General features: G+C 43.6%; 3 protein-coding genes, 1 long non-coding RNA gene and 1 pseudogene across 6 annotated transcripts; 2 read left to right on the top strand and 3 right to left on the bottom strand.

Annotated features, from left to right (window-relative positions):
* The first annotated feature begins 1,653 nt into the window (after nt 1-1,653).
* On the top strand, nt 1,654-4,701 carry LOC112285458 (sugar transport protein MST4). Its single transcript, XM_024526310.3, has 4 exons — nt 1,654-2,276; nt 2,628-2,953; nt 3,088-3,714; nt 3,841-4,701. The coding sequence occupies exons 1-4, from the start codon at nt 2,144-2,146 to the stop codon at nt 4,336-4,338; spliced, it is 1,584 nt and encodes a 527-aa protein (XP_024382078.1). The 5' UTR covers nt 1,654-2,143; the 3' UTR covers nt 4,339-4,701.
* Nucleotides 4,702-6,244: 1,543 nt separating this feature from the next.
* LOC112285479 (sugar transporter ERD6-like 4) lies at nt 6,245-11,677 on the top strand. 2 transcript variants are annotated; one of them, XM_073535751.2, is made up of 18 exons: nt 6,245-6,580; nt 6,894-7,141; nt 7,329-7,481; nt 7,621-7,680; nt 7,808-7,873; nt 8,058-8,123; nt 8,372-8,447; nt 8,655-8,719; nt 8,875-8,967; nt 9,061-9,141; nt 9,273-9,357; nt 9,644-9,690; nt 9,822-9,884; nt 10,054-10,089; nt 10,265-10,333; nt 10,506-10,565; nt 10,682-10,796; nt 10,951-11,677. In XM_073535751.2, the coding sequence occupies exons 1-18, from the start codon at nt 6,535-6,537 to the stop codon at nt 11,061-11,063; spliced, it is 1,542 nt and encodes a 513-aa protein (XP_073391852.1). In that variant the 5' UTR covers nt 6,245-6,534; the 3' UTR covers nt 11,064-11,677. The 2 variants fall into 2 exon arrangements, with proteins under 2 accessions (XP_073391852.1, XP_024382110.1); XM_024526342.3 differs by having other exon boundaries at nt 10,054-10,113.
* A 2,601-nt stretch (nt 11,678-14,278) lies between these two features.
* On the bottom strand, nt 14,279-19,244 carry LOC112285478 (carbon catabolite repressor protein 4 homolog 1-like; annotated as a pseudogene). Its single transcript, XR_016504620.1, has 11 exons — nt 18,946-19,244; nt 17,640-18,404; nt 17,324-17,410; nt 17,066-17,149; nt 16,569-16,652; nt 16,147-16,245; nt 15,893-15,946; nt 15,628-15,719; nt 15,409-15,523; nt 15,081-15,231; nt 14,279-14,853 (listed from the first exon to the last, which is right to left on the bottom strand). The product of XR_016504620.1 is annotated as a carbon catabolite repressor protein 4 homolog 1-like (transcript).
* Nucleotides 19,245-19,502: 258 nt separating this feature from the next.
* On the bottom strand, nt 19,503-20,204 carry LOC141044439 (uncharacterized). The gene is made up of 3 exons (XR_012218039.1): nt 20,065-20,204; nt 19,823-19,907; nt 19,503-19,642 (listed from the first exon to the last, which is right to left on the bottom strand). It is a non-coding gene; the product is annotated as an uncharacterized LOC141044439 (long non-coding RNA).
* A 559-nt stretch (nt 20,205-20,763) lies between these two features.
* Nucleotides 20,764-23,054, bottom strand: LOC112285480 (signal peptidase complex subunit 2). Its single transcript, XM_024526343.3, has 5 exons — nt 22,841-23,054; nt 22,264-22,415; nt 22,058-22,139; nt 21,561-21,703; nt 20,764-21,184 (listed from the first exon to the last, which is right to left on the bottom strand). Exons 1-5 carry the CDS (start codon nt 22,961-22,963, stop codon nt 21,088-21,090), a joined length of 597 nt encoding a protein of 198 aa, XP_024382111.1. The 5' UTR covers nt 22,964-23,054; the 3' UTR covers nt 20,764-21,087.
* Nucleotides 23,055-23,581: the final 527 nt, after the last annotated feature.

The following is a 23,581-nucleotide window of genomic DNA, read 5'->3' as shown; positions in this document are numbered from 1 at the left end:
TAAAAATCAATTCTCACATGAAAAGGGTTAAAAATGGAATGAGGAAATAAGCAATAGGATGTTTTCCCACAATAATTATAATAGTAATTCAGTATACATTTTGATGAGAAATTCTATCTAAAATAAACAAACACACACACGATTATCTACATTACATGTAAATACATTGACATATAGATAGATAGATAGATTGGGACTCATCTAGTGAAATCCAACAGCAACACATTCTGTACAGTCATAAAAGTGTAAGATATTTTAGTTTAAAATGAATAAAAAAAAATGGGTCAGTTCAACAAAGGGGAATGTGTACTTGTTCAAGGAGTATGACACACACCACCTCTGTCCAATATTTCTTGTTAAAGCATTGGTTAATGCCTCTGAGAACGTGAGAGGAAGCGACTCTACAAGCATACTTCATTTGTAGGCCTGTACAATGATCAGTATCTCACAGTTTCATTGTTGCTACCCATAGGGACCCCTTCTGTTGGTTACAAGACCAACTCACTCACATACACAGGGTATGTTCCTAAGACAGCTTATTGTAGCCTTTAAGGTAGCTGACCCATTTCTGATACCTGAAGTATTTTAGCATATCTTGCATAAGTGTATGAAAAAAAAAATATATATATCCTCATGTAGGATAATAGAAATCAAAAGAATTTTAGGTATTCTCACACAATTTTGCCCAAAAATATAATTTATATCAATGTTTTAGCTGAAGATTATTGTTAACCCAAATCCAACTTATAGACCAACCTAATTCCAACAAGTAGTTGGTTACAAAATGAAGAATGCTTGATTTCTAGATAAATTTTCTGAGTTTGCAGAAATTATTACTTTCTTACCCAATTACCTTATATGAAAACAAAATCTTCTCTCTCCTTCCTCCCCCAATGCTTTCTCTCATTCTTTCAAAAGCCCATATGTGTCAGAATACACACATACAAATCAAGTGGAGGAAAATGTTGGACTCTACTTGAAAGAATGGGGACAGGCTGCTGTAAAATGATGGGCCCACTGAAAGCCTTTCTGGAAGCTAAATGTGTTGAAAAGGAAGAGGATCACAAGATTCTTCTGTAACTTGAAATGAATTACAAGCAGGGAGGGGCAGTGATGATGCAAATTTATAGACACAGCCCACCAAGCCCCAGAATGCCAAAGGCAACCTTGAAAGGATGTGTGTTGTTGAAAGATGGGGATGAAAGAGAGAGTGGGGGTGTGGGCACAGGCAGACAGGCAGGCAGGCAGGCAGGCTCCTCCTCCTCTTCAGTCCAAATATACATGCCATTCTTCACTTTGGAGGAATGAATGTACCAGGGTACATATGTGCAACATGGGCACCCAAAGGAATGCCATCATGCAACTCCAAAGCAGAATAAATGCATTGACTTTGGGACTGCTGGACAAGGCCATGGTGAAATGACACGCAAGCTCATATGGGGAAAACAGACCATTCTTTGGAGAGGGGAAGCAACATCCAATGAAAGGAGGGGGGTTGGGGGGGGGGGGGTGAAGCCCAGAGCCAGAGCCTGATCATGTGGGCATTCAGATCAGAGGAAGAGTTTTCTTTTTCCAAGGCAAGCTCCTGGGGTGGGGGTGGGACGGGGAGGGTATAAAGAGGATGGCAGGCTTCACCCGGATTATATTACCTATCCTCCCAGTCGGACTCTCGCCATCCAGCGCTTGTGCGATTGCAGCAGATGTTGTCAGTAGCCCTTTCAACGCTTCACTGCATCCATCGTCCTCACTCCTCACTCCTCCCTCTCCTCTTCCAACCTGCAGCAGCAGCAGCACCGTTGCGAGGGGAGCCTGCTTCACTTCAGCTGTGAATCCTGTTCGCAAAAAATTAAAGCTCTTAGCAGCAGCAGTCGTCGCCGCCACCTTGAGTTTTGGACACTGATCCTTCAATTGTTACCCACTTGTTCATCATCCCTTTATGGAGAGAAGGAGAGCGCTGCATGTTTCGTCGTAGAAGTTGCTTGATCAGCGAATTCACGTTTGCCTTTTTCTGCATCGTAACCATTGTAATTTCGGTGGAGGAGGATTTTATTCAAGACGGAATTTGCTCGGAAGAATTTCGTAGAGCTGAAGAAGGCAGTTAGATTGGTTGCGAAGCAGGAGGTAGATCTGAAGGGAAGCCAAGATGGCTGGGGGAGGAGTTGTGATGGCGGGGGATATCAAGCACTACCCAGGCCGCACAACTTTCTTCGTGATCATGGTCTGTATAGTGGCGGCATCAGGAGGTCTTATGTTCGGATACGATGTCGGAATTTCAGGTAACACTTACGTAGCAGCTCTCTCATCAGTCCAGATGCACTTGGAAATCGTGAATTTGTAGAATTTAGCTCTTGGATGACAAACAGAATTGGCCTGGAGCAGCTTGTTTGAATTTGCAGTAGCCAAGTGCTTTACTGCTGTATGCAACGCCCATCAGTTACAATGATGACAGTCTTGGTTAGTGTTTACCTGAGTGGAGCTTGTATTTGTTCTGAGCTGACGGAGATGGTTTCAGGTATCCAGGTCCAGCAGTCCTGATTGCGGAGAACCTGTTGTCTACTGTTAATTCACTTCTTTGAGGGTAAACTGTCGAGTCCGTTGACGTGGGTAGTCACTGTTTTTCTTGGCAGGTGGTGTCACGTCCATGGATGAATTTCTGGCTAAGTTTTTCCCGGCGGTGCTTGAGAAGAAGAGGGCCGCGGCAGCAACGGAGAGCGCATACTGCAAGTATGATGACCAGAAGCTACAAGCATTTACGTCGTCGCTGTACATCGCTGCGCTCGTATCGACCTTCTTCTCGTCTTACACCACTATGCATTACGGTCGCAAGGCCACCATGCTCATAGCCGGTATTGCCTTTTGCCTGGGCGTCATCTTCACAGCCGCTGCCGCCGAAATCATCATGCTCATCATCGGGCGCGTCCTGCTCGGCTGGGGTGTCGGATTTGCTAACCAGGTAATAGACCTCGACCTTCTCCAACGTAACCAGCAGCTTCGCTTTTTGAAAAAAATTGAAATTCTTTTTTAAAAAAAGTTATTCTCGTGATCGTTCTAAAATCATTTGTCTGCTTTTCGTTTGTCTGAACACAGGCTGTTCCGTTGTACCTTTCGGAGATGGCGCCCTCAAAGTGGCGAGGGGCGCTTAATATCCTTTTCCAGTTGGCGGTGACCATCGGCATCCTCTTCGCAAATCTCGTGAACTACGGCACGGAAAAGATGGCCCGCAATGGATGGCGTGTCTCCCTCGCTATCGCCGGCCTGCCTGCCATCTTTATCACCCTCGGAGGAATCCTTCTGCCCGACACTCCCAACTCTCTCGTGCAGCGTGGCAAGCATGAAAGAGCCCGCCAGGTTCTTCGCAAAATTCGAGGCATTGAAAACGTAGAAGAAGAGTTCGACGACATTCTGATTGCCAGTAACGAAGCTGCCGCCGTGAAACATCCTTTCCGCAACATTCTGAAACGCCGCAATCGTCCACAGCTTGTCATATCCATGATCCTCCAATTCTTCCAGCAGTTCACTGGAATCAATGCAATCATGTTCTACGCTCCTGTTTTGTTTCAAACCTTGGGATTCGCAAGCTCCGCTTCTCTTTACTCCGCTGTCATCGTCGGTGCCGTGAATGTACTAGCCACTTGCGTTGCCATCACTCTTGTAGATCGCATCGGTCGGCGCTGGTTGCTACTCGAGGCCTGCATCCAAATGTTCGTCGCACAGGTACATCACCCTTTCTACTCTATGGTAACACCTCCTCGATTTCTAGACTTCTGCAGAGGAGCTCCATCATATCTAATGCCTTTCGCAACCATATGCAACTGAAATTTTATTTGTGGTTTTGCACAGACGGCGATTGCGATCATTCTTGCGTTAGGATTGGATGGCAATTACATGCCAACCTACCTGGGATGGATTGCTGTGGCGTTGATCTGTGTGTATGTATCCTCCTTCGCTTGGTCCTGGGGCCCCTTGGGATGGTTGATTCCCAGTGAGATCTTCCCCTTGGAGACCCGATCCGCAGGACAGGCAATCACGGTGTCGACGAACATGGTCTTCACCTTCCTCATCGCCCAAGTGTTCCTGTCAATGCTGTGCACATTCAAGTGGGGCATCTTCCTCTTCTTCGCTGCTTGGGTGGTGGTCATGTTCCTGTTCACATATTTTTTCATCCCCGAGACCAAGGGCATTCCCATCGAGGAGATGGACCTCGTCTGGACTCGGCACTGGTTCTGGAAGAATTACGTCCCCCATCCCGACACTCTCGCGCATCCTAATGGCATCCCCATGGAGGCCATGAAGACCAGCAAGCTTGAGGATGGCGCTGCGAACGGCCACAAACTCTGAGCTGGGCAAATTCACCATGACAATGAACAAGATCAGGGTGGAATGCCTGTTTCTCCAAGCTTGATCATTTTGTATGTACAGGGTGACATTGTAGAATTTTTTAAAAGATATTGATCTGCTTCAGAAAACAAGGATTGATTGGTCGGAAGAGGAGGAATGAACGTAAACTAGAAGCATTGCTCTATATTCAGGTGATGCATTGTCTTTCTGCACTATGTAGGTTAGTTTACTTGATGTGGGAAGGCAGCATCTCGATGTCTATAGGAGAGCTAGGCTTGAACCAGGTGAGTGCCGGCATTTTCAATGCAACTCAACTGGAGTTGTTCCACTTTATATATAATCATGACACAACATTTTTGACTATTCAAAGGTTTCTAGTCGCTAGAAAGAAGGCATGTGGATTGACTCGGGGGCGAGATAGGGGCAGGATGTCCATCCTACTCATGCATAGTCTTCCTTCTGCAGAGTTCAACTTGTAGTGCAGATTGGAGCTGAGTTGGAAACTAGGCTCTGATAGGATCAGCAATGTCAGTCAAACAGCACAACCTATTCGGCTTCCCAGCAGATTTTTAAAACAATTCATGGACTCGCAGTCTGTTTTCTAGAGCTGAAAGAAGTGTTGCTCTATTCGCATCAGAACGGAGGAAGAGCAGAAATGGAGAATTGCACTGCAAATTAGTACTCAGTCCTGAAGCGAAGCAGCTCTTAGTGCTCGTTAAGGCCATTTCCATTATCTTCTTGGTCCTTGGCACCAGAAGCAGCAGAAGTAAAGCCTATGTTGGAATTGCATCTTTCCAAGACCTACTCTGTTTCTATACATATGCGTTCAAATTATTGGAATGATTTTCGTTCTATAAATATATATACATATATTATTAATCTACATCTTTTGATTTATTTTTATATTTTTATTTGTAGTAAATTACAATCTCAGAAGCACTTGATTATGTTTCTCTTATTCAAATTTTTAATCACGTAATTATTATACTTTTTTATTTGATCGCATCTTATTATAATTTTAAAAATATGAAATATATGTCTACTACATTGAGACAAAGAGCATTGATTTGATGTACGATTTATGTAGAATATTGATAATTTTTTCCTCTTTAGATCACAAAAAAAAAAAAAAAAAAAAAAAAACTCTTTCACCTAGTTAAATAATCAACCTAAAAGGTAAAATAAAAATAAAATCTTAAAGTATGAATTTATCACTAAAAGTCACAAAACAAATTCTATATTTTTCACCAGTTCAATTAGTGTCAAGTACTCCATTAATTAAATATTAACTTAATTTTCAACATACCATGGCACTCTCTTATGTATAGTGTTTGAATATTTGATATATATATATATATATATATATATATCAGAAAGGAAAGAGGGAGTGAATTTGTGGTGCTTAGGCTTCTAGAGAATGGCACCGTAAACTGATGGAAGGGACACACACAGACACATGGCTGGATGGATGGATGGATGGGAGAGAGAGAGAGAGCTGGCAATGCCATGTCAGACAGCGGCCATGGATGAAGAAGGCAGGGAGAGAGGGAAGGGAGGGATCGGAAGAAGAAGAGCCGAACAGTTGGACGGGGTTGGAGGGGAATGCAGAGCTGGAGGAGGATGCCAAGTAAGCCAAGCCTAGCCAAGCCTGGGTGGGGGGAGTAGTGGGGGGTGGATGCGCTGCTGCAAAGCGCGCTTCTTCCTTTGCCCCCCCCCCTCAAGCAGAAGCAGAGCAGAGAGAGCAGAGACGGCCAAGCCTAGGCGAGGGGGGGGTGGCGATGGGCTCCTCCGGTCTGCGTCGCCAGTGGGTGCCGGGCCTTTCTGCGCCTCCCGTCTTGTGCCCCTTCCCCGCTCCCATTTTTGTCGTTTCTTCCGCTGCTGCTTCAATCCCAGCTGCGGTCCCTCTTGGTGTCTCCGCCCCCATCACCTGGACTTTAGCCAAGTATCTTCCTCCGCTCTTCTTCTTTGGTCACGCAGCATGCACCACCCGTGGGTCTTTGATTCTCTTTCGTCTTTGGACTGCCTCCAGCCAGCTTGCCACTCTGCACTGAGGTTGTCCTACTGGTCATTGTCGATCGTCTGTGCCTGGACACATTCAGGCCGTTTCTCTGGACTCACTAGTGCGGCATTCCTCTTGACTGTTGCTTCGCGGGCTCTTGCATCTGGCCTCCCTTCTGGCCGCTAATCAGTTCTTGCATGAGTGCGTTTTGGGCTGTGGTGTTCGGGCAACGGACTTTGCGAGGTGGGTTCTCGCTTTTCGAAGGTCTTGGTCGCTCCGTTTGTCAATGGTGTGGCTGTGTAGCTGAGTGCTTCAGCGTGGAAGGATGTTTCTTAGTTCTGTGCAGCTCAATGTGCAACGCCTTTTCCAGCCTTGCTGTTTAACTGTCCTATTCTCTGTCTTTCCTTTTATTGAGAATAGATTGCCATTCTTCATTGCAATGCTTGGAAGAAGCTCTGACAGAAGTAGAGAGAGTGGACTGAGCATGCCAGCGCTCTCACTTGTTGAGAGTTATGGTGATTGATCATGTTGTGTGGCCTGAATGTGGGGCGAACAGAGGAGGTGGAAACCATGGCGAAGGATAAATTGTATTCGATGGAGAGTGGCGAGAACAATTTTGCGGATGGAGGCGGGAGTATTGATCTGAAGAAACCGCTGTTGAGTGAAGGATCAAGCAAACCAAAGCATTCCCATGACCGAAGACATTTTTTGAGATCAAGGAAGGACGTAGTCTTGCCGAACCCTGCACATGCTATTTGTTCTACTCTCATAGTGGCACTTGGTCCCCTGTCTCTGGGATTTGCGGTAAGTTAGCTCTTTCATGATTTCGCAGAAACTGTGAAAAGGCTGAAATTTCCCACCAGTTATGTTCAGTAGACCAATAATTTTTGGAAGTCAGACACTTTGTGTCTGTATGCGTGGGTGTCCCTTTATGCCTGAATTGATCGGGACTTGACTGGTCAAACTTCTGTTGCCTTGCGAAATTTCACAGCTCGGTTTTACTTCCCCAACTCAAGCTGCAATCATCAGGGATCTGAATTTGACAATTGCCCAGTTCTCGACGTTCGGGTCCATTCTAAGTGTGGGGTGTATGCTTGGTGCAATTGTGAGCGGTCGATTGGCGGATTACTTCGGGCGGAAACCAGTAAGTCTTGGCTGCAGTAGTTTGCCTGGTTGGAGGTTTGTTTGCTTTTCGATAAAAATGAGTCGCTGGCAAGTCATGTCATCTCGCATATGATATTTGAGATTGACTGACAACGTTGGTGCTTGTGCTGAATCAACAGGCATTGTCAGTGGCTGTCATTCCCGTGCTAGCAGGGTGGAGTCTCATTGTGTTGTGCAAGGCGAGTAGCAGTTCTGAAATTTACAATTCATCATGGGCATTACACGTGGTAAACATTGTCAAGAATCTTAATATCTCTTGAAAGGCCGCTCTATAGACCTTGACATCCACAATTTATCTTTTTGCAGGCTGCAACTCCTTTGATCATTGCAAGGACCCTTGTTGGCTTTGGAGGAGGCATTATCTCTTTTACTGTAATGTCCACTAACCTCAAGCATCTGTTTTTTTTCTCGTAATTTTCTTTAAATTTTGTAACCTGAGTGATGGTACTGGCTTTGCAAATAAACATACACCAGCTTCACCTTTAGCAGGACGTGCATGGTAATTTACTCCGAAGCACTCATGTTCTCGTTCCGTTATGGTCACTTCTCTTTTCAGGTACCGATGTATATAGGAGAGATTTCACCAAAACATTTGAGGGGAACTCTAGGAACTATGAACCAGGTGCTGATTTCCTGCACTTCTCAATTTTACTCCCTAGCGTAAATTAACTGCTCGCTTACAGTATTGATAATGAGTGCTTGAACCATGTTATCATGATAGATTTATTTTGTTTCAAGCGGTCATAAACTTTCGTGGTGATTGGGCTTATGTGATATCTTGAGACTTGACTTGCCGCATTAATCGCGCACCGTCGCAAGGGGGTCTGATTGCATCCTTATCTCTTTTTGTTCCGCTGAAACAATGACCAGCTTGCTATTACAATCGGCGTCACCCTTTCCTACATCGTTGGCATGTACTTCCACTGGCGTACCCTTGCATTACTGGGTATGTCGTCCAATTATACCCTATTTCCTGTCAGAGGGCAAGTGCCTGTGGAATCAGTCTCACTGAAGTACTGTGAATAAATATTGGATATGAAATCTGAAAGTTCTTTCGAGGTCGAATATTAATGTAGATTATAGTTTCTGAAGCAGTCAAAAACTTGTTATGTGTTGCTGATAGGTTAAGCCTTGCTTTGGATGATTTGGACAGGTGGCATACCTGGGGTTTTACTTGTTGTTGGACTCCTATTTATCCCAGAAAGTCCTCGCTGGCTCGTATGACTCTCATCTGTATGCTGGATTTGGAACATCGTTAAATTTTGTTTTTTTTTGGTTTCTTTGTTTTTGCATATTGAGCTGAATTTTGTTTGCTGAACACAAAATCTAAGTCAGAATATTGTGCGACTCAAGCAGTCTATCTGTATGGGCAGGCTAAAGCGGACAGAAAAGAGGAGCTCCAAGTTTGTCTGCAATGGCTCCGAGGAAAAGAATTCAACGTTTCTGATGAAATTCAAGACATTCAGGTATGTTTTTGCAAATAACATCCATGTATGCTGCTTTCATATCATTGTAAATTTTACTAAAATAATCGCATGTGCTTTTTCTTGCGTATGCAGGCGGCCACGGAAGCCTCAAATGCTTTGCCCAGCGTTAAGTGGAGCGATCTGAAGCAGCGGAAACTCATTCAGACACTTATTGTAAGTTCTGTGTTTCGATCAGTTTTAGATTTCGATTCACTGACCGCATCGTTCACTGTCCTTACGGCGATTCTTAACTTTTCACATTCTCGCGATTAGTTTGTATTGAACAACACATCTTTTGGTTGAAGGTTGGAGTAGGTTTAATGGTGCTTCAACAATTTTCTGGCATCAATGCGGTCATGTTGTACTCCAGCTTCATCTTTACCACAGCTGGTATGTTGAATCCTGGAGATCTTGGTGTACATTTTCGTAGATTGATTCATCGTGATTTCTTGTGTGAAAATTTGGGAGTGGAAGCAGAAAGGAATCTCCATTGATCGCTCAGTTTTTGTGATGGTATCATCTGCTTTTACCTTAGAATATAATTTTTCATTGTAGCCTGATGCTTTAGGATAATAACCGTTTAGTATTTCAAAACTGAGTAAAAATAATTTCTGACATTTGCACTATACGATATCCTTAAGTTCAAAAGTCTGACTATAGCTTCAATGTGGTACAGGTGTCCAGAATCCAGGTGTAGCTACTGTTGCTCTGGGTATTCTACAGGTCAATGACAACCCCTCTAGATGATATCCTGCTTTGGCTCGTAGGATGCATTCTAATTCTACAAAATGTGGTCATCCTGGACATGGGTAAAGGCTAGTTGTTTGATGTTGCTTTTCTGCTTCTTTTTGCAGGTTGTCATGACACTTGCTGCAGCTGGACTGATAGACAAAGCAGGACGGCGCCTTTTGCTCATGGTAATCTGACATGAGTAAAAATAGAGTTCCAGCTTCCGATGGTCACTACATGATTCGCTAATATGAAAAATTACCGTGATTACCCTGCATATCAAAACCTTGAGAGCTCCACTTGAGAAGGGTTTTGTACTTTCAACACTGAAACTTGAATGGGTGCGTTTGTTCATAGGTTTCTGCAGGAGGCATGGCTCTCAGCAGCTTTCTCGTGGGTTTCTCCTTCTATTTACGGGTCTGAATTATGTTTCCGAAACTTCTCCCTTGATTTGTAGATGAATTGACCTTGTCGTCTTTTATCGTTTCATATTTCATTATTTCCGTGCTTTTCAAACCTCGCATAGATTGGTTGTGTGTTCTGAAATGGATGTGACCATCTGCTGAAGGCTTTGCAACCGGAGATGTCATTGGAATTGGCCACCTTTATTGGTTATCTGGCTCTTGTTAGCCTTCTGGTGAGTGTTCTACATCCATGCTGTTCCTCCAGTACATAACTTTTGGTTTGTAACATAAGCTGTTGACTTTGATCACGGGTCCGCTTGTTGATGTTCCACTGGAAGAAGTTTCAAAACCATTCTTCTGAGTTTGTTTGTCAAATTGATTTATTAAAGCTTGCTGTGTGCGAAGGTTTATATTGCAGCATTTTCCTTGGGAGTCGGTGCTATTCCGTGGATTATCATGTCTGAGGTGAGTCTTGATGTCTCAGAAATGCCTAGAAATTATAAACTGTTTCCTACAAAGGCATGGAATTCTCCTGTCTTCAGTCCCTTGTTTCTTAACATTCGTGAATGTTGAACGTACAGATTTTCCCTGCACACGTGAAGGGAACAGCTGGAAGCGTGGCAACTCTGGTCAACTGGTTTTGCTCGTCTGCCGTCACCCTGATTTTCAACTCCATGCTTCTGTGGAGCTCAACAGGTACCAACGGTATCAAGAAACTTTCCCGGATACTGAAAATCACACCTCTTTTCAGAGTAACGTAAAGATGAATTTTAGAATGGATTTTTTCTCCTTGTCTTTGTGAAATGGCCGAAAATATAGAACTTATGCCTGGAATACCTTGAATGCCCAGGATCGTTCTGGATATTTGCTGCCGAGTGTGTGGGCACAATGGTGTTCGTTGCTCTGTATGTACCAGAAACTCGTGGTCGGACGCTAGAACAGATTGAAGCCTCCTTCAAATGAGATCAATTTACTCCAAGTGCGATTATTTCAATACTATGATGGAAAGTCCCAGCGCCACCAACAGAAGCGAGGCAAACGGAGCTTTTAAGGTGAAACCGATTCAGTCGTTTCGTAATAAACCCAAGTTGGAAGTGCATGTGAGGTCTAGTGCGTACGAGTGTCCCTGCAAGCGACGCTTCTGAGGGTGGAAGGATGCTTCTGCTGCACATGGTCCAGCATAGAGACATTTATTAGAAACAATGGATCCCCGTGCTTCTTTGTATCTAATGTGGCAATTGCGGGAGGTATACAAGGAAACGGAACCAGTAGCAACTGCAGTTGTAATCGGGTGAGAAGGGGGGATCAACCTCCACTAGGCAGTGGTATATAAGATAACAGTAATCGATCTCTGAATATTTCGTGGAAGCATGGGATATTTGCACATAGGATCCCACGATATAGAAAAGTAGACAATGGTTACTGCTGAGGGAGATAGTTATCTAGAACCTCTGGTTGGAACGCAACGACACCGATTTTAATGGGAGAGATTGGCAAAAGGAAAAGATCTTCAATAAGATGTGGTTGATTCTGAAAGGATTGCATGGGCCTTGATTCAAGCCAAGATCAAGAAGGAACCTGATAAGACTGAGACTCTACTGGAGAAATTCCAGCTACAATGGTGTGTAAATGAGGTCATTGCAACATGGGATGCGGACGCACCCAAATAGATGCTGCTTAGTCCTAGACTAATGGGTCAAGTCACATAATAGGACGTAAGTCAGTCCAGTACTGGTCGGACCTGGCTTGTACATTTGTAACCTATGTTTATCTTTTCCTGTAGAAAGGATCTTCTTTATTTGTGTCAAAAAAAACAAAAACAAAAATAAAAACCTCAGAGGCAGAAAGTTAAACTACATTAAAAGTCCTAATTAATGAAGCTCACTTAACCCCCCATCTCGTTCCGTCGGCTTGTCGTCCACGTCAGCTGTTCCAGCTCACGCGGCACTGCCCCAAGCCCACCGAGTCAAGGTGGGTTGGTAGGCCACGTGGATGGGAGCAGGGAAGGCGTAGGGGTGGGATGCCATGTGGCAGGCAGGGTCTATATCCAGACGGAGGAGGACTGGAGTGAGTGAGTGAGAGAGTGCCCATGGAAGATGATATTTGTTCGGGGTTGCGCTCCTACACGGTTATGATTTGGGGGTTGTGTTGTTCATGGCTTCAGCGGTGGCTGTGCTGAAAAGTCGATCGTAGGGCTAAGTTCATTGTGCACGATTTGGTTTGGCGGTCTCTACAGCAATTTTTTGCAGAGTTTGTGGTGAGTTTTTGGAGTTTTTGTGCGGATATTGTGAAGGATTTAGGAATTTAGCCATGGCGATAACCGAGGTGGCTTCTCAAGTTACGACCAAGAGGCTGTTCAACATCGTGTCTGGAGGACAACAGCTGATGCGGTCCGTGTACTACTCGCGGCAGACGTCGACGAAATTCTTGTGGCAGAAGCAGAAGGAGGTGCTCTCCAGGATTGGAAGTGTTTCCTGGAGATGGTCGTCCAGCAGCAGAGGTGTTGCAGAGGAGAGCACCTCGACGGGTGATTTGAATGGGGACTCTGCGCCTCCTGCTGTGCATGCTGACTCTAACAGCTATGGAGTGAAGGGTGACAACCAGGCAGCCGACAGTTCTCTCGAAGAGTTTGACAACAAGGGAGATGGTCAGGAAGGCCTGCAAGATGTTGGATATGACATGTCCAAGGTCAGCAAGCCTGCCGGGGACGAGTGAGGCTTCTGTCGCATTCGAAACCCAAACTTGGTTTCGCGCAACAGTCTCTCCAGTACGTTATCTGCAAACGATTATTCAGACAATCAACGAAGTGTACATAAAGATCTGAATTCAGACTCGGGGATGAAAAGCTGGTGTATAGTGTTTTAAGACCTTGCGACAAATTCACAGGCACGGTTTACGTCTACTTTCGAAGTAACAGTTATAGATTATTAGTAAACAAAAGGATGTTGGCGACATGTTTTCAACGATTTTTTGATTAGTTGGCATGTTATTTCTCTCATGTTGCGGCTGACTCACAGCTGAAGTAGCTCGGCTTTTTTCCTCATGGGGGGATTTTTTCTTCAGGCAGTTGTGTTCGCTATTGAAGCAGTAGCCGCATGTGTGTAGAAGAGGGTTTCAAGGAATGTCTTGAGGAATTCAAGGGAGGAGCACGTTATTATCTTCATGAGATTGCATTGTAACAGTGAGTATGGCAGAATATGCGTTGTTTTAATTGTCCGATGTCAATTTGTACACAAAATAAGATCAATATGAAATTGTATTTTCCAAATGATTTGTTTGTTGATGTTTCATTCTCATTGAATCAATCGTGATAAAAGCTAACAATGTTGGGAATGAAGCAACAAATGCTATGAAGCTGCGATAAGTTTTTTTAGTGTTATTTGTATATGCCCCAATATGTAAATGATTAAAACAGAAAATTTTGCATGTGTCAATTATTCCGATTTATACGACCCATTTTCGATAACAGTGGTTTACAATGTTCTGGAAGTCTTCTGGTGCGCAATTTTGTCTGGAAATCTAAACTGTCTCTCTGTTGTTGGTTGGAACTGTCCGCACTATCTCTTTATTTTTCTTTGCAAGGGGGTGATAGAATAGTATTGAGAGCTCTTCAAACACTCCAGCAGATTTTATTATTCATTTGTTCTTGATTCTGTTTTTTTCTTGAAAAACAATAGAAACAGGAAACATCAGTTGGTGCCGAAGTTCTGTCACATGCTTTGAGGATAATTTCTTTCTGCGGTTGAGCATGACTGAAAAATCATACATCAACTGAAGAGGGTAACAAAGTTTCGGTCTCAGAAGGCAAACGCGCTTTTTTATGCAGAAAATGGGCATTCTGAGGGACACTAGTGGGATTGGTAGTTGACAATGAATTTAAACGTACTCTTAGAGACCAAGTCTCCGAGGGCCACCCCTGACGGCAAGTACGAATGAACCTGAGGGAAGAGAATGAGAATTTTTCTACGTTCTTCCGAAGTTCAAGTAACAGGACTGATCCATGAACACAGATTTCAAATGAGACGGGGAGTGATGTCGGATAACAATTGTGCACAACTGCCCAGAGGGATAAACAGGACAAATTGAGATCTACACATGAATGTAACCGGCACATGAATAGAGTGGGTGCAATCGGGCTTTTGTTTTTGAGCAGGCAGACAACTCATCTAGCCATCAGATTGCGGCAAGTGAGAAAATCCACATTCGCGTTTTAAAATGTACAGATGTGCTGCTGAATTTACGTGAACCGCAGTTCTTGTATTGCAGTTTGCTGAAGTGTCCACGTATCTTAAAATCGAACGTCGCCAAAATTACAAATCTCAAAAAAGAAAGAAGAATAAAAAAAAAAGGCAGACTATTCGATTGGGGGCTGAAACAACTGTTTCTGCACGTCTAATATAATTTGGACCGCATTTTCTTTGTCAAAGCGAGCATGTAAGTTACAAAGAATACACAAACACATTCACTGTCCCTTGTTTCTGCAACAGGACTGAGGATCCCACGCATGGGAAATGGTGGAAGAACCTGCAAGTCACTTACGCAAGCAATTTCAAACATTGTGTGAACTGCGACGAGTTGAATTGTGCCCAAATCTTGCACAGGCTGGTCTAACGACGCATGCGAGGCTTGCAGCGGAACTCAACCAATAAGGCAATGTGGTCTGATGACCATTCCGGAGAAGGCAACGCAGTATCCTTCCGAAGAGTGTCCTCATCAAGCAGCTCCAGAAGTGACTCCACAGTCAGTGAATCCACTGTCAAGCACAAACTTCCAGAGTGTCAAATTATAGCGATCTAATTCTTCTTGAAGACATGACTTCCACAGACTGTTAAAGGAATGGATGCGTTCATCCGCTATACAATATCATCTATGCATAAGACAAGTCGTAATTATGTCCTCGATAATCAAAAAATGGTGTTTGCTCTTGTCAACGCAACGATAATTCCTACCGTGTATGTGAAAGAAACAAGATTATCTCACCAGTATAAAAGATGTAATCAAGAGTGCCCAGGAAATCTCGAGTACAGTTCGTAAATTGTGGTTCGCTCGTGGTTAGATCCATCCGGCGCCTCTGCTTCTCTACAGTAGGATCGATTCCGTTCATCCTCGCAAAAGATTCGTAAGCACTCACCTGTACAATTTCCACAATACCATAGAAATTCACTGCCACATCTAAGCAGCCAATGAAGCTGCAAAACACCAGAACAGCTTTATCCACTCTTACTAGACTTGCTAAAGCACACTCATAGGACCTTCGTGACAATTATGGTTCACAAGAGTAAAACCATTGCCAAGGGATGATACCTACCAGTGGTAGAGAATGACACAGTTTGCTAGCAGGCCGCAAAATATTCAGTGGATCAACTTGCAGGTCAGGATGGGAAGGATCAACATGGCCTGTTGACAACAGACAGTGAGGTGCACTGCAACAGCATTCCAATACATCAAGAGTCAAATCAATATAAGTCATTCTCACGGGTAAATACTGCAACCATGAAGAACTGTAAAAATAGTTTGAAGCTGCTACCTGCCAGGAACAGAGTTGAAATCACCGGCCATCAACATAGGAATGTCTGCACTAGCTGTGATCTTCTCAAGTCCCTTCAGCAAAGTGTGCACCTAAACACGACAACCGTATCAAAGCCCTGATAACGCAACGTGAAAGTATCGACCCTATAATAAGTGTGTCTATCTAAAAATAATATCTACCGTTTAAACAAACATATTATTCTAAAACCTGTGTCTCAACACATAATCACGTAATCAAACTAGAAAAAGAAGGGATTTCACACCTGCCAGAGCTTCACATCCTTGAGTTCCTGGTTCGCATGAATATGTGTGTCTGCCTACGTTCAGAGCACGCCAATTAGCAACATAGAAAAAGTGATGGATGCCAGAGGTCGAGGAAAATATTCTTCAATATGGATCTTAATAAGCGCCTCATTACTTTAACATGCGCTCATCATTCGGCGCAGAATGATCGCCACCAATACACGCGTTACATCACTTTCAAAGCACTTAGTCTAAGATACAAATAAACACTCACCACACAAAGAAGCTGGACACGCTTGCCAGGGACTGCTTGAGTACCCATAAATCCTCCAGTATCGCGAGCTTCCAGAACCACGATCAAAGCTACATTATCCTGTACAAGGTGGAGCAGAAGCTCAACTCGTCGGGCACCTCATTCGATAAAATAAGCCGGAAACTACTTTATAAAACGAAAAAATATTTTAAAAACAATCATCTTGATAGAAATTGTCTGCATTCGACATAATCTTTTTCATTAGGTTGCAAAGGATAAAATATAGAAAAGCATATCCTGAGAAGGAGCCATTTAGGGAGCGACAAGATCTGAGAACACACAAAACTCCTAAGGCTTTACAAGGGCACCCACACCAGAAGGTTATCCACCATGACATACGGTACAAGTATCATTTAAACAATACATTCGAAACTTAGCCTGACCTTCAAAAGCCGACTCAAAGCCGCTTTCTTCGTTGTTGGTATCAAAGCCTCTGACAAAGACTGCGCAGCTTTATTAAACTCTACCTGCAAAATAGACAATTAATGTCACACTTGCACAACAGGGAGACAAACATTAGAGTACTTCACAAACATCACAATTGAACTGAACCTTTGTAAAATTTGATAACAATAACGTGACTGACAAATAAGTAGACATTAGTAAATGCTTAAGACAAAACAATACAAACATTTCACGAGTATATTAAACCATTACACTACGTGTTAACCCTAGTAATATAAATATTTCAACCGCCACGATATAAATTCCAACATCTTGGACGGGACCAAGATGATGTAAAGAGACACAAGAAGATACTGGCACATCAACAATAATGCAAACTCCAACTGATACCTCGTCCTGAAACTCTTTACAACTGCTTGGGCAGACCAATCGTGCAAGTTGAAAAGCAATCCCTATCAGAACCTCAGCACCTTACCTCATATTTCTTCACTAAGGAAAAGCGATCGCGTCGGAAGAAGGTTGCACAACCATCAATAACATAAATAGAGCCTGTATAAACCTGAAAGTATCACCAAAAACAGGTTAGTCTACAGCAATATTCTTCCTACGTCACATCCTCTGAGAAACCCTGCTTGTTCATAACCAATGAAGGGCTTCATACTAATTAATGCTAACGTCGGTGGTTAAGCTGAAAGGACACAAGTCCAAACAAGAAGAAAAAGAGTAGTATTACCTCGCCAGTCTTCTTCTTGTAAATACTCGTGTAACCATGCTTTTCTAACCCTGGCGCAAAAAACTCTTCGTAATGATCGCTTTGCACCTGCGGGGTGAAGCTCACCAGTCCACTCATACCATTCTATTATCCAAAAATCGTCTAAAAACTTCACAAATGAGATGCTGAAGTATATTGCCTGCTCGAACGACAGCTAACTCGCCAATAGTACTGTTAAGAGGTGATTGTCTTCGGACAGTAGCTATGAGACCTTACGTAGACTATATCGCAACGAAACAAGTGTGTTGCCCACCTCCCCATAACGATTGATGCATACCTCCTGAAGACACAGAATATCTGCTCGGTACGCTACAATCTCTCGTAGCAGGTTCTGTCTCCTGTATGTCCACGCCAATGCCCACGGGGGGCAGTAGCTGTATTGGTCACTGTTGGCATACAGATCTGACAGAATATTGTACGATAACAAAGTGAAAGTACCCGAACTCGACTGTCGTTCCTCAGTGACCATTCCTTCCAATGAATTTAGTGACAGCAACCGGCGAGGGGTAGGCGATGGTGCAGGAATCACGCGGGATGTTTTCCTCTGATGAGCAGCAGCCGTTGGTCGCCTGGTACTTCCATCGATTGCCGCACATTCTATCTTCAGTATGTGACTATATCCTGTGTTGTGGGCGTGTAAGTTCTCCCTTGTCCAACCTCACACCATATATCACCGGCTTCTCGGTTCTGGTTGTGAGACTCCATCCGAAAGGGGCTGGAATATATGGATCCATTACTGTGGTGGGCGGTGTGTGTCGCAGCACTGGATAGACTCCTATCAAGTGATCGCAGAGCCTTCGCTGCATTCAAGTCGAACATAAAAGGGGATTCACCTTCTTCAAGGCCGTTTTCTCGCTTGTCAGCGGCCTGTTGGTGCATGGTAACATGATGCCGCCATGAGTCAATGAAACACTTCTGCGTGCAATGCAAACTCTGCGACTGGGCAAGTTTTGCTTTAAAGCACTGCACACACTGCAGTGTAGCAGGCTCAGATGGGTGAATACAGCAGACTAAAACTTTCTGCTCACCCTGCAGTCGAAACCTGTTTGTTCAACACAAAGATAACAAATTATTCTCTCGTAGTTCTGATTAATACTTCAGTTTTTGAAAAATAGCAGCGCAGACTCAACAAAAATTTCAAAGAAAGAAGCGCGCGACAAACTACACAGTTGCACAAATAATATCCTGCAGTCACTTCAACTTCAACTTCATCCACAAAACATTTCCATTACAGGTCAAGAAGGCCGTACTGCTGAGCGAAATAGTATTTAACGCTCAACCCAATGAAAAAAGGCACATTCACCACAGAACATATACCGCAGTGATTACTTCAGCTGACTACAGACCTGCCATTCGCCTCCAATGGACGTAGAACTCTACATCGTTTACTTGAGAAAGCATCATCATTCGAAGATGTGGGCTGTTATGATTTAGACTAGAATAAGAAAACCATTATTGTGATTTTATTTTTTTTACCAAGACAGACAACCACCTTCAAAACCATCTGGATGCTACTCAAATGGTGCTCGTGTTCGATTGTTATTGATCTAAAAACAAAACTTGTACAGGTGTGAGTTCAGTACCAGCGGCACTGGAGAAAACAACTGTCGGTTGACGACGCCTCGGTGACATCATCGGGAGAAAGGTTCGAGTCACCGCGACGCAGTAGCACATAGGCCGACAACTCACACCCTACAATTGGAATGTCCGTCGGAAGATGCACCCGCACCACACTCAGCATGCTTCCCCTCTTTTGCCTCCTCCTTCCTCCCTAACCAGGTTCGAAATGATGTTTGCGTATCTCTTGCCTTGCCCTTTCAATTTCGCATGATATGCCCCGAAATTTATTTGCGGTTGAGGCGGATCTGCCATCAGGTGCCCCTCTGCGCGCCAGCGTTTCCTCTTCACACTCCCTACACTCCTTTACAATTTCATCATAAGCCTTTTTATGCTAAACCTGATTCTTTAGGCCTCTACTGTTTCTTAAGGCCATTTCCTTCCTGATGCCCGCTTCCGAGCACTCATTTAATCCCAAAGGCTCACAGAAAAACGCTGCAAAGCTCGGAAACACGACATGTACGAGAAACACGCCTCTTGTATTCTCGCACAGACCGTCCCAGTCCAAAACTGACACTCCACCGTTGGCCCTCAACAGCATGTCCTAAGATTTCACATTCTCACCAGCTTGGTACAGTTTTCATACACAATATCCCAGACCTGGCTGCAACAAAGACCACAATAAAGCGATGGCGGCCCGGTTCTCTTTTGCTCGCATGAACCCTAATGTTGTCAGAGCACATGAGAGGGCGTTGTCAGAACACCAAAACTGAATTCTATCATGCTTTGATGGCCACCTATATATGAAGACTCGCAGCTACTAGAGGAGGAATAATTGGAGGAAATGCACCCTCCGAGATACAAACAGCTCAAACCCATGAAAAACACCAATTCAACTCCCACCTCTGCCTCCACTTGTCCATTTCTGGCAGACTTCTCTTCAAACCCCCGCATAGCTGTACCCTAAACCTTCAACCTACAACCAACCCTTCCAAGTAACAGCCGTAACCGAGTTCTCAGATATAGTACACCTCACCACACAATCACCATAGTTGCTGCAATAAGACTGAATTCTGAGCCATTCTATAGTCAGAAGTTCATGGAAAAAATCAATTCAAAAGAAAATTAAGTGGACAGTCTGATACCTGAGAATTAGAATTACTGCGCCACAGATAGAGGGTCAATGTGGGCAGTAATAGAACCGGGGGTGGCGATGGCGGACGCTGCATGTCAAGGGAGGTCTCCTCAATGCGAACCTCCTTGAATTTTGAACAGTGGATTGTGACTGGATGGAACGCTCTTCCATTCTTCTTTAAGTGCTAACTCCACTCCTCGCTGTGACTGCCCATGGATTGCTCCCAAGTGGAAATTTTGTGTTCAAGAGGTTCATATGTCTCTCAACATCCTATTTGCTGGAGACCCATGGGAAGTCGTCTGCACCGAAGTGGGGACTCTATCCACTGCTCATGCATGATGGTATACTTGTGCTGTGCACTTCCCGTTTTAAGTTTAAAATTTGGGCCACCGACCGGGTTTAATAAGAAAACGATCACAGAAATTGGTGATTAGTGGCACATACAAACTTCACTTTATCAGTGTGAATACTACATCAAGCTGCTTATCTTTAGTCAGAGGATGAGACTGCATTAGTCTCTATAGAATCATACAAACTGTAACGATGACATCGAATGATTTAAATGATTTTCAGGAGTAGGCCTACTATGTCTAGGGTTTTGTGGAATCATTCTGACCGTTTCGATCACTTAGTGGTGCAGAATCGCTAACTCTAAGTTTACACATAGCCTCCACATCCACGATTTCAAGCCACGTATTATGAAAGTATCAACAGTTAAGAAAAATATGAGAAATTAGAAAGGTTTAGGAGTACAACAAACAGCCTGCTTTATGCATATCTCGTGAGACCTTCGTACATAAGGACTAAACTTGCAGAAATATAAGTTGTGGTCCTCAGCCATTTTGGAGTCTCAGACAATATCAATATACTGAGACACCCCTAGTACTCATCATCGAAACGGGATAGTCTAAAATGATTGATTTCTTTGGCAGTTCCGGTGCGAGTGCCAGATGAAAGGGGTTGCAAAACAATACTTTGCGAAAAGTTGAGTTTGAACAATGAGATTAAGAACATTTCTCCGAGTCCACTGTTCTCACTTCGACTTGCGAGACTCGTTCTCATATTCATCCAGTAAACTCTCAACGTCGTCCCAAAAGATGCCCTCCGCCAAAACTCCATCTTTTGTAAACCTGAGGAGGTATACAACTACTCTGTAAGTGATTCTTAGCAAGATGAGAATCTCACCTTCAATATGAGAAAATCATTGCCAGCAGGTAAACCTCTCACAAAGAATCAGCAAGCATAGAATATACTGCATGAAAGATCTCAACAAATGTAATCAGCGTAAAAGACTTGACATCCCGTGCAATACAAGTCCTACTCCCTTGCTACAAAAATATAGCATATTATAAAGAAATAGAGATTGTGCGTCAAGCATCGAGGTGTTTCACGACAATGTAGAATGCAAATAACTTACTACTATCCATCTGTTAGCCGTGAAGACTTGAAGAAAATCATGAAATGACAGACTCAGATTCACCTAAGCAAGCGAATTAGAGGATTTACCACTTGGTTACACTCTTGGTAAGCTCTACAGGTGGATGAGCCAAGATGTGTTGGGGATCCGCACTTTCTATCCGTAATGTGTACATGTCAGAAGACTTGGGCATCTTTGAAGAGATTGCCAATCCCGTACCGCTGAATGATCCCTGCGATATCCACCCTCCAAGTCAGTAATTGGGCAGCACGCACACCAGGTCCCATGTACTTGAGCACCAGCTACTCCGATGGTCAAATACTAGTGCGAGGGAAAGTGTGTCAAGTTACAAAATGCAAACTCACTTCAAGTCATTGATAATACCAAAGTACAAATCATATCATTGATCACAAGTCTCCAAAGCCCCGTATTTCTTTCAGAGCAGACACATCTGTATTTGCTACTGTCTTCCAAGAGTTATATAGTTGCCGAATTTTTCAGTAGAAGCATGATCTAAAAGTACTAACTTATGATGGGAGTAATCGCCTTGTAGAATACACTAAGAACTAGAAATTCAGATACGTACCGGGAACGGGTGGGTGAACAGAATATGCTGTTTTTCTTTAGTTAGAATGATGTATTGCAGAAGCACATTAAAAATCACATACTTGCCATAGTCAAGGATAATTCCATTCCATGAATATAATACTTGACGGACACCACAAAGCATTTTACTTCGTCCCAAGAGAGTAGACAAGTCTCAAGAAATATTGAAAAATGTGAGGAGGATATAAGATGATGCAGCCAATTAAAAAGGTTTTGTTCTCAGGAAATTTCTTGGGGTAGAATTGAGCAGCTAAAGCAATGGCGCATGTGATCAGGCCTATGGACATCTTCAGATTGCTCAACCTCACATTTTCGACATAGCCCCGCTCAAGTACTACCTGCAAACCCATAATCCACACGACTTGCAGTTAGATACCGTGGAAGTACCTAAAAAACGGTACATAACCAGGTAAATTTTCCATACAAGTCTTCCATCCGCTTCTATGCTACACCAAAAAGAGCAACCTTTCAGAACACAATACTAGCTCTCATCACAACATACAAATAATCCCAATCTTGGCTGACGTGGTGTGTACAGCAAAACAAGATGGTGACCTAATAACATAATCCGATCTATACTAAAACCCCTCTGGAGCCAGCAACGATCAGCACTAAGAAATCAAGAACCAAAACAATTTTACATGGACCCAATAAAAAACTCAAATAAGAACCGCATTAAACTGTAAACTACAGTCACAATCACCGTATTCCGGAGCAAAAAATCAGGCACTTTCGAAAGTGAAGAAAGAAGAGCCAAACTGACCTCGGATGTAGTGTCGTCGAGGACGCGCTTCAAGCTATATGGATCGTGTAAGTTGGTGCTTTTCTTCGGGGGCGTGGGGACGGTCATGGTGGCTGCAGCATCCCTGGAAGAAGGAGCCGCCATCACTAACACACAATCTCGCACACCAACAACACCAACAACAACCCCAGCGCGCTCTCACTCTACCTGCAAACAAACCCAGTCCTCCTCTCCCTCGTCCTCAGTCTAAGTCTCCGTCCACGTCTTCGTCGCTGCAGCGTCAGTCTACGGGTAACGCTCCCTCGCGTCTGCGTTCGAGAGCGACTGCGGCTGCAACACCATCCGCCAGTGTCTGCTGGCAAATTCACGGTATTCATCCATCCACTTTGATGGATGGATGAATGAAAGAATGGATGGGTTGTGCAGAAGTGGAATACTTAGTAGCTCCATACTTTCGAAGGGAGGGGTGGGGTGGCCCTACTCAAGCGTCAACTTTGTTACATTAACTAAGCCTTCAATTTTCATCTAATGGGGGAGGAGGGGGTCAATATTCTTATTTCAAGAGTGACCCTGTTATTCTTTACTAAGTAGACACACTAATGTCCCTAATACAAACTTTTAAAGAGGTTATAGTCCCACTACTTTGGGTAACTCTTTTTATTTTATTTTATGTTATTATAATTCATTAATGTTTTTTTGTTATAACAAACATCAATGATTTTGGCTACAATCAATATTGACGGATTTAAATTCAAAATTAGG

The sequence above is a fragment of the Physcomitrium patens genome, chromosome 8 (genome assembly GCF_059467195.1).
Source record: "Physcomitrium patens ecotype Gransden chromosome 8, ASM5946719v1, whole genome shotgun sequence".
Lineage (NCBI taxonomy): Eukaryota > Viridiplantae > Streptophyta > Bryopsida > Funariales > Funariaceae > Physcomitrium > Physcomitrium patens.
This window is presented reverse-complemented; position numbering and strand designations above follow the sequence as displayed.

Bases quoted from the DNA above. Each gene is read 5' to 3' on its own strand.
- LOC112285458 (XM_024526310.3), top strand. From the start codon at position 2,144: ATGGCTGGGGGAGGAGTTGTGATGGCGGGGGATATCAAGCACTACCCA. The intron at 2,277-2,627 runs GTAACACTTACG...TTTTCTTGGCAG, and splicing joins ATACGATGTCGGAATTTCAG to GTGGTGTCACGTCCATGGAT. The intron at 3,715-3,840 runs GTACATCACCCT...GGTTTTGCACAG, and splicing joins TCCAAATGTTCGTCGCACAG to ACGGCGATTGCGATCATTCT.
- LOC112285479 (XM_024526342.3), top strand. From the start codon at position 6,535: ATGAGTGCGTTTTGGGCTGTGGTGTTCGGGCAACGGACTTTGCGAG. The intron at 7,482-7,620 runs GTAAGTCTTGGC...CTGAATCAACAG, and splicing joins ATTACTTCGGGCGGAAACCA to GCATTGTCAGTGGCTGTCAT. The intron at 7,874-8,057 runs GTAATGTCCACT...TTCTCTTTTCAG, and splicing joins GAGGCATTATCTCTTTTACT to GTACCGATGTATATAGGAGA.
- LOC112285480 (XM_024526343.3), bottom strand. From the start codon at position 22,963: ATGGCGGCTCCTTCTTCCAGGGATGCTGCAGCCACCATGACCGTCCCC. The intron at 22,140-22,263 runs ATATCCTCCTCA...TGACTATGGCAA, and splicing joins TTAATTGGCTGCATCATCTT to GTATGTGATTTTTAATGTGC. The intron at 21,704-22,057 runs GTACGTATCTGA...TGGATATCGCAG, and splicing joins TGTTCACCCACCCGTTCCCG to GGATCATTCAGCGGTACGGG.